General features: G+C 34.8%; 1 protein-coding gene across 1 annotated transcript in view; it reads left to right on the top strand.

Moving 5' to 3' along the window:
• Tenm1 (teneurin transmembrane protein 1) overlaps positions 1-17,060 on the top strand; it is a 336,137-nt gene that overhangs the window by 56,096 nt on the left and 262,981 nt on the right. The window contains exons 5-8 of the mRNA XM_090327164.1: positions 358-568; positions 5,593-5,694; positions 7,613-7,807; positions 11,569-11,769. Of these exons, the coding sequence (XP_090183290.1) occupies positions 358-568; positions 5,593-5,694; positions 7,613-7,807; positions 11,569-11,769 (709 nt within the window). The remainder of the gene's footprint in view (positions 1-357; positions 569-5,592; positions 5,695-7,612; positions 7,808-11,568; positions 11,770-17,060) is intronic.

Here is a 17,060-nt window from a genome sequence, read left to right as displayed (position 1 = left end):
CCCCAAAGCAAAGGTGTTTTGAATAAACTTATTGAAATTAGAAATGGTTATCAGTCTAAAAAGAAAAGTAAGCTGGGCTAGGTGGCTGAAGCCTCCTGAATAGTTAGGAGGCTGAGATCTGAGGATCATGGTTCAAATTCAGACCAGCCTGGGCTCTAAAGACCATGAGACTCTTATATCTAATTAATCACTAGGAAACCAGAAGTGGCATTGTGGCTCAAGGACTAGGGCAGTAGCCTTGAGCTGAAGAGCTCAGGGACAGCCCCAGGCCCAGAGTTCAAGTCCCATGACCAACAAAATTAATTAATTAAAAGGAAAGCTACTTCAGATCTCTATTTGTGTTTATATTTATTATAGTTTGATTTTGTGAAGCTGATGGATGGAAAACAATTGGTGAAGCAGGACTCTAAAGGATCGGATGATACCCAGCACTCTCCTAGGAACCTAATTTTAACCTCGCTCCAAGAGACAGGTTTCATAGAATATATGGATCAAGGGCCTTGGTATCTGGCATTTTACAATGATGGAAAAAAGATGGAGCAAGTATTTGTGCTAACGACAGCAATTGGTAAGCTATTTTGGCTCTTGATTGCACTTAGAATATAACTCTAAACAGACACAGATGAGGAAAAATAATACAGGTGCTATTTAAACTTATTTTTCATTTGACCTTAAAGTTATTACAGAGGATAGGTAAGTGTTATGTTTCTCATTGATGTTGTTTATGTGCTGACAGATTTTTATAGATACATTCATTTAAATTCATATCATCTTGGCCTACAATTTTTATTGTTCCTATTTATTTTCCAATATCCCGATTTTTCTATTTTACAAGGAAAACTGAGGAAACATTGAAAATTCCCTATACTATTTTCTCTTTGCTTTCTTTTTTGTTTTCTTTCTACGATTTTATAAAGTTCTCCAGTTTTTTCCTGCTATTCCAGGACAATTGCCATTTATTTTTTTTATATGTTTTCAACATGAATAATGATTTGGGTAATAATATTACCAAGGCTACATAGATGAAATAATTTGGAGAAAGGAACAAATTTGAGAAGCCCATTTGATTCAAGTTCTATTATTTAAAAAGCAAATAAATACCTTTTAAAATAGAAAACAAAACCTACATCAATGCAGTCCTTTAGAACAACTGATTCTAGATCCATTAAGGCATCAAAATACCACATAAAAGTAGTTAGAGAAAAATATTAAGGATAATAACTTGAGTCATTCAAAGCCCTTTCTTGCAGATTTTTTTTAGTTTGATCATCACAATGGCTCTTTCAGTATATTCAGGGCCTTTTAAAATGTGTTCTTTACAAATACAATGCCGATACACACTTTTGTTCACTGTCACCCTAGTTATTCAAAGACATCTCAATCTTTTGTCATTTTGGGGGGTAAATTCATTCTCCATGACCCTTATTGTGAATAAAGCTGAGCTCTTTAGCAATTTTAGAGTCCTGAGGGTAAACAGCTCATAGACACAGTATTATATTGTGTGAATTTTCCTCAAATACATGTCTTTTAAAAGAAAGAAAATATTTTACAGCTGTCAGTTTTCTACACAGATCTCACCATTTTTATCCTTTAGTTAACCTGCTCAGCCATATGTTTAGAAGATGTGTTGTCTGTTAATAGATCTACCATCTGCTCCTTATAACAATTATGTTCTATTTTTATTTGATGCTGAAGACCCTGAGTGAGTAGAAAACAGTACCCCAGTCGTAAGATCATTAAAAGCTTTCTTGTAATCAGAAAAGCAGTAAAATTGTACTTATGATTTGTTGATTTTTTTCCTCCAAAGAAAAATTCCACTGATCTTCTGACTTCAAAAGACAAAGACTTTGTTTGTTAAATTAGTTTTTAAAATATTCAGTCATGTCACTCTTTTGACACACAGTATATCCATGGAACATATCATACTGAAAATATCAAAGTCTAATTTTGATAATATGAATGACACTAAATTATCAGAGATAGTTTCATCAAAGAAATTAGAGAAACTACAAGATATAAAATATTTGTAAACACTTTTTATGTAACATCTCAGCTCAAGTTAAAATCACTAACTACACTATTAACTTTTTGAAAATCCATAGGCTTGGAACTTCTTCCTGTATCTTACTTCATCCCAAATGGTTTAGTAACTGTGAGATCCATTTCTGTTATCCTAATATCAAGCTATCAGATTCATAAACAGTTACTCTTGCTTCTGTGGTGCAGTTCCTTTATTCTGTATTGTCCTTTTAATATTAGAAGCAACAGAATCATTTCTCCTACTGTCCCATTTAAAGAAAATCAAATAAATTTCTAAAAATAATCAAAGGCATTCACATCATTTATATTAAATTTTTTCCTTTAGCATTTTTATTCTTATAGTTTATTTATAAGTGAAAAGAAGCTAATGTACTTCATTAAATAAAGGATTTTGTGAATGTGTTCTAAATGCAGATCATTCATCTCATTCATAATGTTAAAGCCAGTGGATTGTACCTACATTTCACCCACTACTTATGAGGATGAACATAGAATTAACAAATACTACTGCTAATGTTAAATGGCATATATAATCATATATATATATATATATATATATATATATAATCACAGGCAACTCGCTCCATGACTTGATAATGTATGCCACATAGGGAGAGATATTTTCTCAAGCACTCTGCCAGATATTTTGCATTCAGCTAGTTTACTGGATTTTCTCATCAAAATCCCTAGAGATTACATGAATGATTCTTATATTACAAATAAAGAAACAGAGACTTGGGAAGAATGATTCTTATATTACAAATAAAGAAACAGAGACTTGGGAAGAGTAAATTTCACAAATTCTATCCATCAACAAGTAACAAACTTTAGATCTGAGATCCAGTATGTTTGATTCCAAAGCACACGCTCTTTTTTTTTTTGCCAGTCCTGGGGTTTGGATTCAGGGCCTGGACACTGTACTTGAGCTTTCTTGAGGATAGAGCTCTACCACAGAGCCACAGCCCATTTCCGGCTTTTTCTAAATATGTGGTACCAGGGAATTGAAACCAGGTCTTCCTGCATGCTAGACAAGCACTCTACCACCAGGACATGTTACCGGCCCCAAAAGCACATTCTCAATAGACTATATTCATTCCATAAAATTACCTGTTACCTTTATCTGTTTTCCCCTATAAGAAAAACTGCCAGAAGCAAAACTAATCACCATTACAATAGTGCAAAACCTAGATACATAAGGTCACATATATGTGAATACTTTTCTTGTGTTATATAAACAGGGTTTTAAGCATGTCACTTCAAAATCAATAATAACAATAATGAACTAGAATCTGAGAAATGATTGTGAAATAAGCTTTGAAAGATAGAAGGCAAAGCGTACTATAGACCAAGCTAAACAGAAACGCCTTTTTGTTAATAGGTATTTCTGCTTTCTACTATATTTATCTGCCTCTTTGACTCTCCAGGCTGTCTTAATATATTATTGATACCCAATGGAGGTGACAGTTTCCTAAACCTCTTTTTATTTCCTTTTCTTCTCATTTGCATAATTGGAATTAAGCTCTGTATAGCAGTAAATACCCAGAAATTGCTTTTTAGATAGGTCACTAATATGTAGATGTTTTTAAAACTTATTTTATACCAAATGTTAGTTAACAACTATTTCAAAGTAACAAATTCTTTAGAACATTGTCAATAGGCTCTCACTTAAAGTAAAATTCAACTCTATGGACATTTGAAAGCTTCCTTCATGTCCTCTTATTACCCATTCAGGACAGGGAGAATCCAGATATAGATTTAGAAACCTCCACTACTACTTGCTTTAAGGACTCTAGATAAATAGAAAACAGAAAATTAATCACTTCATCTCTAAGCAAAAAAAGATGTTTTTATACCTTTTTTAACTTGTTAAATAACAATATTTTTCTGGAAATAATTATTATAATAAGTTAATGATTGGCACTTTTCTTAATGTCACATTCTGGCTAATCCAGTAATAGTTCAGCTAGTCTAGTACTATGTTTTACTTGTTATCTGGTCTAATTTTCTAACACTGATCAGACAAATCAGCTATCATAGACTTACAACGTATGATCCAATGTGTTCACATGAAAGTGAGAAAGTGATCTTTTCTGACTGATGATTAAGGTAGCTATCCATGCAGCCAATGGATTCATTCTCATGTTTCTAAGGATTCCCCCAAGTGAATGAGATAGTACTTTCTCTTGCTTTTGATTCTGCCCAAGGCAGAACTACAACATATAGAATCACCTGTTCTCTGTGTTGCACATTATTTAAAGCTTTGGTTCTCATACAGTGAGCACTTGCAAGTTACCTTATAACATTGTGTCAGAATGTGATTATCAGGCTACATCCCTCAGAGATACATTCAGTAGATCTGTAGTATAAAAGATGATGTTACTACTGCATGCCAAGATCACCTCCTTCAAGCTTTCCTTCTGATTGGATAGAGTATTCAAGTGAAACTTAATGAAGAAAATAATTTGTATTAGATGAAGGAAAAATGGGCACATAGCAGAGGCATGAATTTAATGAGCCAAAGCTCGAAAGTCTGAGTCCAAAAGTGCTAAATATGCTAAAATTATAGAAAAGAATAATGGAATAGGATAAAACTCATATGGGGTTGCATGTCTGAGTGTGCATGAACACACACACATACACACACACACACACACACACATGCATGCACACACTGGCACACTCGCATGCTAAAAATAAAGCCTGCAAAAAATAAATCATAGCAACAATCATGGCTTATAAATTTACAATTTGAGCATTATCATACCAGAATACAATTTTAAACTATAGTTTATTTTCAATGTGATATTTGTAGAAGAACACATTTTCAGAAAAGTTACTATGTCGAGCTTAACATCTTCTGTCACTATACTTACCTCTACCTCTGGTTATCTTCAACCTTCCACATTATTACACTGTAAGCTATGTTCTTATGAACTAAAATGAAATTAATGGTGAAGAATTGATAAGCATTTACAGTCAAGAGGACATTTCTCAACAAAATACTTAGGTTCTAATGCTTTTAGGTGATGGAGATTTTAGTATGAAAACTTACTTTAAAAGCCTTCAATTTTCATGTATTAATGAAATTATAATACTGATTATCATATTTAAGCTGTCAAGAAACTTGATTAAATATTTCACTTTGCTAAGAAGAAACTTTATTTTCTATACCTTAACTTTGAAAATAAACAGTAGTCTTTGTGTTTTCTGTTTCATTTTAAGCCTATTGGGTTTTGAGAAATCTGTTATTAACTTTCATGTATTTTAACTTTATTGCCTCCTAATTCAATTAATCTAGAACCTTTGTACCCTTTAAATATGAGGTTGGCTTTCAGTTCTTTTAATAGCTGACTTGTCAAGTCCATGACCCTTTGCATAATACCCAGCAGTGTATATCTTACAAAAATCTTCCACAACTGATTTTGAGCAGAAAGTGTGCTGAAGATAGACGAAGACGAGATTTATATAGGTGCAAAATTCCTTCAAGTGAAAAAAAATTGAGTTTTTGGCCTAAAGCCTTGCTCATTTTTTTCTTTCTCTTTGTATTAATAGAAATAATGGATGACTGTTCCACCAATTGCAATGGAAATGGAGAGTGTATTTCTGGCCATTGTCACTGTTTCCCAGGATTCCTTGGACCTGACTGTGCTAGAGGTGATGTTGCTAAGTTATTTTGATTGCTTTAGGGAAATAGATGTCATTTTAGTAATCATTATTACTAACAATATTAGTACTGGAAGCAGCTGTAGCAATATCCCTAACCCCCACCACCAAAATTGAGCACTTCCTATGTAAGACTTTTCTAAACGTGTTCAATTGCCTTTTATAATTCTGACTTTGTAAAATCATATGATGTAGATCCCCAATGATCCCACTTTGACGATCAAAGAGAAGTAACTCCTCCATGGTTACTTGATACCTGAGATGTGAATCTAGATTGCCTGACACAACCACTACATAATGCTTCTGTTTGCCCCCTAAATTAAAACACAATCAACTTTGTTTAAAAGTGGGCAGTTGGTAAGTACTTATACCAATGACTGGGTCCAGAAAAGATAACTAATCAGCAAATTGGTAAGTAGCCTAGAAGGTAAAAAATTGAAATGCAGAAGTTAAACTTAACAAACTTTACTATCTTCTACATTTCCCCATAGTTTTCTTTGATTAACTGCTTCGCATTGTATTTTCCAAACTATTTTTATTGAGCATTAACTAGTTTGTCCAGTGAGTTTCCTTTTGACATATATTTATATGCATATAATGTACCTTGAGCAGACTCACTCTCTCTGTCATTCTCCTTCATCCTCCTCTGCCTTTTCCAAACCAATCTCAATGACGGGTCATTTTCACATATATGCATGAAATATTTTGACCATATTCCTCCTTCATCCATCTTCACCCTCTCTATTCATCCTCCCCTCCCACTAATACCTACACCCTGACAGGAAGTGTATTCAATTCCTGTCATTCATTTTGTTAACTGTATTTTTTTTTGTCTTTTCTTTTTTGGTGCCGGGGATTGAACCCATTACATTGCACCTGCTAGGCAACCGCTTTGCCACTGAGCTACATCCTAGCCCTCCTGTCATTCATTTTGAAGTGTAACTTAATTGCTCAAAGTGAGTTCATCATGGTATTTCACACACACACACACACACACACACACACACACACACACACACACACATCAGTGCTTTAACCAGAAAAACGCCTTCACCAACTCTCACTTTCCTCATCCCTCTATTCCTTACCATTCAACAGATTTCAATGAGTTTCATATGCCATCTTCATTCACAGATGGAATGTATGTCAATATTGTTCACATTCTCTTTTCCTCCCTCAGCCCCTTTAGATATTTGAAATGCTTTTGGCAAATCACACATCTAGAATTGTAGCTTTTATTTTAGACATCCTTTCGCTTCATTTTTCATGTTTCCAGTCTGTAACTACTTTAATCTCAAGTTTCGCAGACATGTGGTTTCTTTAGAGAAATCCCAGAGAATTCTAAAGCTTTTGCTTGCTTTCCAGCACCAAGACAAATCTTGAGGAATGGTGGGAGGGTACATAGTTCATAGTTGGTATTTAACAATTGAATTAGAGTATAGAGCCTCTGTCTTCAAAAAGTTTATGGTTTTTATATGCAGGCATACAAGAGCAAACTAGAATATGTATTTCTAATAAAATTTTGCACAATAGATTATGGAAGTAGACATCTATCCACTATAAACCTAATGACACAACTTTTTAAGAACAATATAATATGAATAGCCCATTTATCAGTTTTTAAAGTCCTCAGAGAAAGCCCTCCACAAAAAATAATAGTAATAACTAAAATTGTTTAAAGGTATAGTGGAATTACAAGAAACTATTTATTCTCCACTCAGGATCTCTTCATCGTTTCATCTTCACTCCAGTAAGAGGAAAACTTTTTAATTATGAATAGGTGCTTCGTTAATACTAAGAGAGAAGGAGTGTCATTTTGCCTGAAATAGTATACATGAATCAAAAGAATTTTTTTTTGAAATTTTGAAATCATTATGAAAACATTACACATTCATTTGCCACTTTGCAGATTCATGCCCCGTGCTGTGTGGTGGAAATGGCGAATATGAGAAAGGACATTGTGTCTGCCGGAATGGATGGAAAGGGCCAGAATGTGATGTTCCTGAAGAGCAATGCATTGACCCAACATGCTTTGGCCATGGCACCTGCATCATGGGAGTCTGCATTTGTGTACCGGGATACAAAGGAGAAATATGTGAGGAAGGTCAGAAACCAGTTTCAATCTATTGCTTCAGGCTTTTGCCTCACTGAATTTTACAAGGTGTCATTCTGTAATTCTAGTAGAGCTGCATGTGGTTTTGGCATACAGTAAAACATCTACTTACTATAAGGAATAAGGGAATGGAATCAGGCACCCTCCTGTCTCTTTGGACCATTTCTATTGTACATGAGATTGCAACTGTGACATCAGTGATGTAGTATGTTCCTTTTCCTTTCAAATAGACTGGGTTTTGTGTGTGTGTGTGTGTGTGTGTGTGTGTGTGTGTGTGTGTGTATGTGCACACACATATGCACATGCACACGCACCAGCCCATGCCGATACTGGGGCTAGAACATGGCCTAAGTGCTGTCTCTGCGCAGTTTTGCTCATGGATAGTGCCCTAGCCTCTGAGCCACAGCTTTACTTCTGGCTTTTTGGTGCCTAAATGGAAATAAGAATCTTCTGGACTTTCCTGCCCAGGCTCTCTAAATAATGATCTTCAAATATCAGACTCCTGTGTAGCTAGAGTTACCAGCATGAACTACTGGTACTTGTCTGTATAATAGTGTTTTATATCTTGGGAAATTCCATATAGGTAATCTTTCTGCTAATTCACATCCCTTCATTATTAAGGAATGAGTTATGCAACATTTCCCTTTGAAGAACATAATAAAAATAGTGCTATATACACATTTAAAATCATTTTGCCATGGCTGGGAATATAGCCTAGTGGTAGAGTGCTCACCTAGTATAAATGAAGCCCTGGGTTCGATTTTTCCATACCACATACACAGAAAAAGCCAGAAGTGGTGCTGGAGCTCAAATGGCTGAGCACTGGACTTGAGCAAAAGTGTCCAAAGACAGTGCCCAGTTCAAGCCCCAGGAGTGGCAAAAAATATTATTTTGCCAATGTTTTCTTTGGGAGTGGCTTGTAATTACTACTCTTATTGCTATATATAATTTATTTTTATATACCTCATGTTGAAACAACATCCATGCCAAAGAATCAGGCATTTAACTGAATTTCAAAGCAGTGCCTTTATATTCTATTCAACCCAGTGTAATCTTTGTAAAAATATTTTGAAATGGCATTAGTTTTTATCATTTGAAGAGACACATCAGAAAATAAGTTTGCTAGTAATCAGACCTTTTTTATGCCACATTCCTCAAATATGACTGATTTCAGAAATAATATTAAACCATTATCATGGGAGATAGTCTCATCACAACTGTTGTTCATGAAAGAGGCTGCTGAAAATGAACTATAATTGCTCTTTAAAGGTTTGCTCATCAAGACTATTACAGAGCATTCCAAAGGACTTAATCTCATTCAATTCCACAAATAAGCAATACTTCAGCTTTCCACCTCCAATTAACAGCAGGAGGACTTTGCTATGAAAACTCTGTCTAATCCAATGAATGGCATATGGTCTAACCAAGTTACTAGATTTCCTAAGTCTTTACTGGAAAATTATTTCTGTGGTAATAAAACTGCAATTGTTATATTGATATAGTACATTTAAATCTGTGTGAACATGCACAGTAAACCAAACAATATCTATAATTTGCAATGGAAATCATGTAACCTAGTTTATTATATACTTCTAATTTTAATTTTGTAATCAGTCACAAAAATATTTAGCTTGAAGTATTTTCTTCTGGGGGCATGGAGGAAATTTTGTAAAACAGCCGACATAGCAAGGAAGACTGTTTATCCTATTTAAGAGTATAATATTTACACATAGGACAGAAAAAGTATTTAAAACAAGATATCACAGATCAGGAACCAGGGATCTTAACTAGACCTATGGACGGGTATTTTTTGCTGCACATATAAGGCTCTTTTTAAAAAAATTTTTGTTGTTCAATGTAACTGATTTCCCCAAATTTCAAAACAGAAAAGTATCATATTAAGCTATTTTGAGTTGTCTATCAGTAGTAAATCTGTATTATGGGCCCATATCACTACATGGTAGCAATCAATCATCACCAAACAGCTTATATCCTATGTTCTTATATCTAGCACATATCTATCTATACATGGTGTCTTCAATTTCTGCCTCTGATTCAAATTTCAGTAAGACCATATAAATGTGACTAATGTGAAAATACAATGAGACAGGCTTATTAGCTCATATTAAATTAAATATTATACTTTTTTCCTGGTTTTGGGGCTTGAATTATGGGTTTGGGCTCTGCCCCTGAGCTCTTCAGCTCAAGACTACCACCCTACCCTTGAGCCACTTTGTCACGTCTAGTTTTCTAGTTGTTAATTGAAGATAAGCGGCTCATGGACTTAAGTGCCCGGGCTGGCTTTGAACCATGATCCTCAGATCTCAGCTTCCTGAGTACCTAGGATTACAGGCATGAGCCACTGTGCCTGGCTTAAATATTATTTTTACCTAGTAAAAATGGTGTACCTTAATATAGCAACATGTACTTCAGCTAAAAATCAGTCCATACTTTGGATTTTACTTCCCCTCCAAAATTAGATGCACCTCTGGATACTCATCTTTTGATTAGCTGAAATATTAATGTGTGAATGACCCTGAGACATTAGGCTAAATGTAATGGCAAAATGACCTTAACTGCAATAGTGTTCACTTAGACTTACTCTGTTCCATGATAACAAGCCACATCCTAAAATTACAGAAGCCTCAAATGCAAGTAAGCTGTCATTCTATTTCCATTGCTGCAAAAGTAATTTAATGAATAATCTTCACTGTAATAAGTTATTTAGTCTTGTTTATATAGGAAGACCAGAAATGTGGAAGTCAACCTTCCCACTTCTCATAGAACATTACTTATTCAAAAGCACAAAACACTCTTTCTCCAAATAAGCATTTTAACTTGCCTCTCAAATAACTCAAACATTTGTTAAAATATACACAAAATTTTCCAGACTCACAAAATCACAAGTAAAAGGAATTGGTTCTGTGACTTTGTAAGACATTGAAAACTATTTCAGAGTGTCCTGATAGAGAGTACATAAAGAAAAGAAAATTTAAATTAAGTTTAAAATGTTGTATTTCCAGTGTTTCTAAGGAACAAATGAGAGATTATAATAAACATGTAAATTTTATTTCATGCGACACTACTCACCTCACACAATAACTTGGAATAATCAAAGCTTAAAATTTTTAAATAAACTCCTAGACATATCAAAATGAATGCCCTCATTCGAATTTCAAAACAGATAAAGAATGACGTGAGAAAATCTTGGTGATTGTTCTTACAAAGCTGAGCAGTTCAGACTCGAGGGTCTGGTCCACCCACTCATGTGTGTGGGCGAACTGTTCACAATCTCACACAGCATATATATGACTGTATTCCAAATTTAGGTTGTAAACTTAATGATATACTACCGTATTTTTTATTTTTTATTTTTACCAGTCCTGGGCTTGAGCTCAGGGCCTGAGCATTGTCTGTGGACTTTCTCAAGACTAGAGCTTTACCACTTGAGCCTCAGCACCAGTTTCGGCTTTTTTTTTTTCTATGTACAGTGGTACTGAGGAATTGAACCCGGGTCTTCATACATGCTAGGCAAGCACTATACCACTAGGCCAAACTCCCAGCCCCCTACCAAATTTTTAAGTAATAATAATCTTCTGGTTTGGACACAATGCTTCTATGAGTCATTTTTATTGCCTAATTATGGCCAACATTAATGATATAATTATCGGAACTCAATGTGACTATCTCAGTTCCTTTATCCCACACCTATTCCCTATTAACCTTTCTTCTCTCTTTTCTTGAACCTTCAGAGGATTGCTTAGATCCAATGTGTTCCAGCCATGGCATCTGTGTAAAAGGAGAATGCCATTGTTCTACTGGCTGGGGAGGAGTCAACTGCGAAACTCCACTTCCTATTTGTCAAGAACAGTGCTCAGGACATGGGACTTTTCTTTTGGATACTGGAGTATGCAGCTGTGATCCCAAGTGGACTGGATCTGACTGTTCCACAGGTACATTAGACTTATTTCTTTCTTTTCCTTCCTCTAATCCTTCCCCTCAGGTAGAACTTCTTAAATTGTGATGCATATGTCATGGTAAATCATAAGCAAATTCAATGTGTTTGAGTATTTTACTGCAATTTGCCTGTCACCTATTTGTTGTTCTGTCTTTGTTTTTCACTGTTGGAGATGTTTGTATTTGAACCTTTGTCCTAATTTTGTATTCTCCTGTAGTTATTTCTCAAATTTCCTTTTGCCACTTTTTTTTAAGATTCCTTCAAATGTCCGAAAGGTGAATAATCAACATTTCCATGACACCTAATATACTACAGCATAGCCCAGAACACTGGAAATGGATTGAGAACCTATTTTAAAATGATGAAAAAATGATTTAAAATAAGGATCTTAATTGTAGAGGGAAAGAAAAAGGACAGGTGCAATAGAGTTTAAGGAACAACTTGGTGACTATGTAGATATAAATGCAGGCAGGGAGTTGCACTAATTCTGATTTATACACTGGGATTTTTCTACATACTACAAGAATCTAACATTACTGCTTTATGAATGTTCACCTATTGAAGAACATTTTCTTTAAGTACCTACTGTGTGCCACATGTTAAGCTTTTGGGATACATACTAAAGAGAAAATAAAGATTTCTGTACTATAAGACCCTAGAGTCTGGCAGGAAGAGTTAGAAAATGAATACTGAAGAAGTAGTATATGACTTTTTTAAATAAGAGGAATCTGAGAACCAGAGATACTAAACAACTAGTAAAAAGTCATAGACCTCCAAACAGAATCAAATCTATTATTTCATTCTCTATCTAGGGTTCATATAAGCCTCACACTCTTACCCTTCCAAAAGAAGACCGAAATAAGATAGCCAGAATTCTTTTCTTCCATATATTTTTATTGTAACTAATAGAAGGGTTACATCATATTCACCAGATAAAAGGTGTATTACTTCACAAACATTGATATCCTTTCTCATGTCTTGGTCTCCATTTCCTTCCCCCCCATCCCTGCCCCTCATCTTGTTTTCCCCCCTTCCCTATCCTATTTCAAATAAGCAAATAAGCATATATACAATATGTCAGATAGCAAGGTAAATACTGTGACAATATGAGATAACCAAGGGACAGCAAAAGAGATGAGAGATAACGATACATTAAAGACAACAATCACTCATTATATGGCTTCTCTTCCTATATCCTGGAGGTTCTTTCATTTATAGGTCATACTATATGGGCTTATGTATCTATTGTAAATCTCTGCTAGGAGAGCCCAAGGTTTCTACTAATTATGACAAATGGGGGAAACCATTGAGCCTATGTTCCTTTGAGTCTGGCTTACTTCACTTAATATGATTTTTTCTAAGTCTTTCCATTTCCTAACAAATGGGGCAATGTCATTCTTTCTGACCGCAGCATAGAATTCCATTGTGTACAAATACCACATCTTGTTGATCCACTCATCAACTGAGGGGCATCTGGGTTGGTTTCATATCTTTGCTATGGTAAATAGTGCTGCAATGAACACCATTGTGGAGAGCCAGAACTCTTGTGAATAAATTAACTTAATGAGAAGGAGATGAATGACATCACATACCAATTGCATGAATGATAAACTTTAGTCCTCAAATTCTGAATCACAGCCACATCCATTCATTCGGTATTCAATACAAAAAGCTCACAAGAAGCATCTCTTGTTCATAGAAACAAAGAGGTTGGTATGTATGATCCCAAACTTAGCAGCCTCTCATACTAACAGCTTCTTAATAAAATTACTAAATTGAAAAATAGGGAAAGGAAATGCCTTCCAAATCTCAAGTGTCATGGTAGGAATAGTCCTGAGATTCTTAAGCTCCATAAAGGTTGTTCCCACAGAGCATATTTAACCATCTAGATGATCTCCCTGTGCAGACTTTTAATTGAGTGTGCTCAGTACAGGAAGCAATTTAACATCTGATTCTCATAATGGATCATGTCATTTCAAAGGTGGATATGATCTTTGCCATTGATCATTTTCTTCCTGTAAGCTTAGCTGTTAGCATGTTAACACTGCTTGTCTGATACCAAGGAGCAGTTTACTGATTGTTTTCACTGTTTTCCTAGGTACACCGAGTGCTGTTGGCATCCATAAATTGATACTTGATAGACTTCTTTAAGCTGGCAGTCTCATGACATGTCATAAAGGTTAATGTAGTAATCGTTTAAAATACCTCAAGAGGGCTGGGAGTTTAGCCTAGTGGTAGAGTGCTTGCCTAGCATGCACGAAGACCTGGGTTCAATTCCTCGGTCAAAGACCTGGCTTCAAGTCCTCGGTACATAGAAAAAAGCCAGAAATGGTGCTGTGGCTCAAGTGGTAGAACTCTAGCCTTGAGAAAGCCCAAGGACAGTGCTCAGGCCCCGAGTTCAAGGCCCAGGACTGGCAAAAAAAATACCGCAAAAGGAGCACAGTAGAAGCTTGTACCATGATTTTGATTTGCATATATAACAGGTCAAATCATTCTCCCTCAAAGCCTAAACTTTTCACCTTAAAATCTAATACATTTAGCCTATTCTAAGGGTATTTGGTTCTAGCCTCTGAGATCAGCACTGTAAATATTTTACTATCTTTCTTTTGTAAAGTTTAGACTCTTCCGGTCCCACAGTCTGTAGTGTGTACATAGAATAGAATTCAGATCCTCTCCCCCATCTTTATAATACAGCATGCTACAAGTGACTTAGGATGTTGTCATGAATCATGGGCAACAATTTTCGTGGGAGGCAAACATTTACATAGAAAAGCTGCCTCTGTACTTCATCTTCCACAATCTTCTCTCATGTCAGTATGTTAGAGGATTAATCACTTAGGGAGATACAAGGCATTGGAAACTTGCATGTTTCTCAATATGCTCTTTCATATACAATAGAAGATGTAGAGTAACCTACAGCTAAGGGAATTCATTTCTAAAGACATCAGTCGTGAAAATAGTTGGTTTGTAAACCATTCTATGGCCTTCATCCATCTTGATCAACCAGATGACAGTGTGTATGTCTATGTGTCTGTGTATATTCATAACACTTTGAGTAATTCACTTAGTTTTGTTGATTCTCAGTTGCTTCATTTGTGAAATGGTAGAAGACAAGCCAAAAAGGGCCTTGAGGTCTTTCCAGACATTAAGATCTACGATTCTTCATCCTGTATAGTGGATAATTGAAACTGATTGTTAAATGATTTGTGGATAAAGTATATAAATTCTCTTAATTCCATACTATTCATAGGGAGAATATATTAATTCAAATAGTTGTATTCTCATTAGAAGGACATTTACACATTGATATATAGACCATATTTTTTAAAGATTTACCTCTATATATGGAGATATGCACATACACATGCGTGTGTGTGTGTGTTCATTACAAAGATGTCTCATTATGTTAAGTATTCCCTAATGGTGGTGATATGTGCCTGCTAATAAAATGGATAATTAAAAGAGGAAGGTGTAAGAGGTTCTTATAATTACTGTTGCTAGGGAAACTTTCCTTGATTATACAAAGACCATATGCTTTTAAAAATGTTGGTTTCTCCAATTATTGAAAGTGCCAATAATCAAAAGATTTTCATCTGTCTCTATATGTCTAGCACATACAATGAATCACTTTCAAGTGATTTCCAGGAATTGATTAATACCTTTTTAAAATAACTCCTGTGTGCACAGTATTTTTTCTCTTCATATTCCAATTACAGCAGGTCCATATATTGTACTTAATAAAGAAGCTTTAGTAAAAATGGGGAAGAACGTGGATATTGCCCAAGTATTTTATATTACTGCATGAAAAATGCAACAATGGAACTTGTTGAAATTGTTTTAATGGAGTGTGATTGAGGGGTAAATCAAATTAGGGTACATTGTGTCCATGTATAGAAGTATTACACCTAAACATCCTCTTAACAACCAATATGTGCTAACAGACTTATGCACATGCTGCAGGAGTGACTACACAGCAATGAATCATACCACTGAAGGAACAAGCTGTTTTCCTATAAAATTACAGTAATATAGAATCTTCAGTAGAAAAGAAGACATTGATATAGCTAAATTAGGAACCTAGGATGTCAGGTACTTTTCCCTTCTAAAGTTCTTGACACATCCCAGATTTCATAGAAAGAGTGGCTAAATATAAAAAAAGTGTTTCCACTAGTTAGCAAGAGTATTAATACATCATAATGAAATAGATTACCTGGACTTTGAGAAAAATTCAAATATAGAAATGTAGTCACTGAAATATGTTAGAGGAGGAAGGATTATAGTGTTTTGTACTGTAAATTAAGAACAAAATGCTTATGACTAATTCTTATGTAGGTTTAATTATCTTTGATTTGATGGTCAAGGTATAACAACCTGTGCTGAAATTTGTTTTAAATGATTCTTCATCCACTCAGGAATATCTGTTGATTGATTAAATACAACCAATTCGGCTTGAAGCATAGTAAGTATATTACTACTATAAAGTCAGGTCCACATATTAGCACTAAATTACTGACATAAATGAAGGCCATTGATAAACTCAGAAAAGGAAAAACAAAAGCATCCTTAAGACAATACCAAGCCAAATTAAGTGTGTAAGTCTGAATCCACAAAGCTATCTTTGGAATGTAGATATGAAATAGAAAAAATCACACCATTATAATGATTTCCTAGCAACACATCCTACTCAGACATGGTTTGTCACCCCCAAGCCTTTTTTTACCTTGAGTGAAAATAGAAACTAAGCACAAAAAAACCTCCCAATTTAAAATCTTCTCATTTTCATTAAATCAGCTAGTTTAATGACCCTAATATTGCAGTTATTGTGATTTAAAATACATCAAATATCTCATGAATTCAAAAGACATCTATTACATTTTGTTCCAAGACAATAAATACCACACCTGTTATGCCATCATTAGCAGGCAGCATTGCAAAAAATACAGTGAAACTTTTGACAATTTGACAAGTCTAAAGTAAGAAGTAAATTTGCAGATGCTGCTCTGTAAACCCAAGCTAACACTACTATTTCAGGACTTTAAAGCTTCAAAAAATTTGTTTTTTCAAGCCAAGGTCATATTTAAACTAGAATGCAATAGGGAAGTAAGACAATGTAAGTTAAGTGTGAATGTGAAGATGCCCATTCATTTATGTTAAATACACTGGAGTAAGGAATACATTTGGAAATATCAACAAAATCAACAAAAAGAAGCAAGCAAATCTTGTTTCATTACTGAATACATTCCTGGTTTTGATCAAATTCGTATTCTGATTTCCAGGTGCATAGGT

Source organism: Megascapheus bottae, chromosome X, assembly GCF_031878675.1.
Source record: "Megascapheus bottae isolate mThoBot1 chromosome X, mThoBot2.hap1, whole genome shotgun sequence".
Taxonomy (NCBI): domain Eukaryota; kingdom Metazoa; phylum Chordata; class Mammalia; order Rodentia; family Geomyidae; genus Megascapheus; species Megascapheus bottae.
This window is presented reverse-complemented; position numbering and strand designations above follow the sequence as displayed.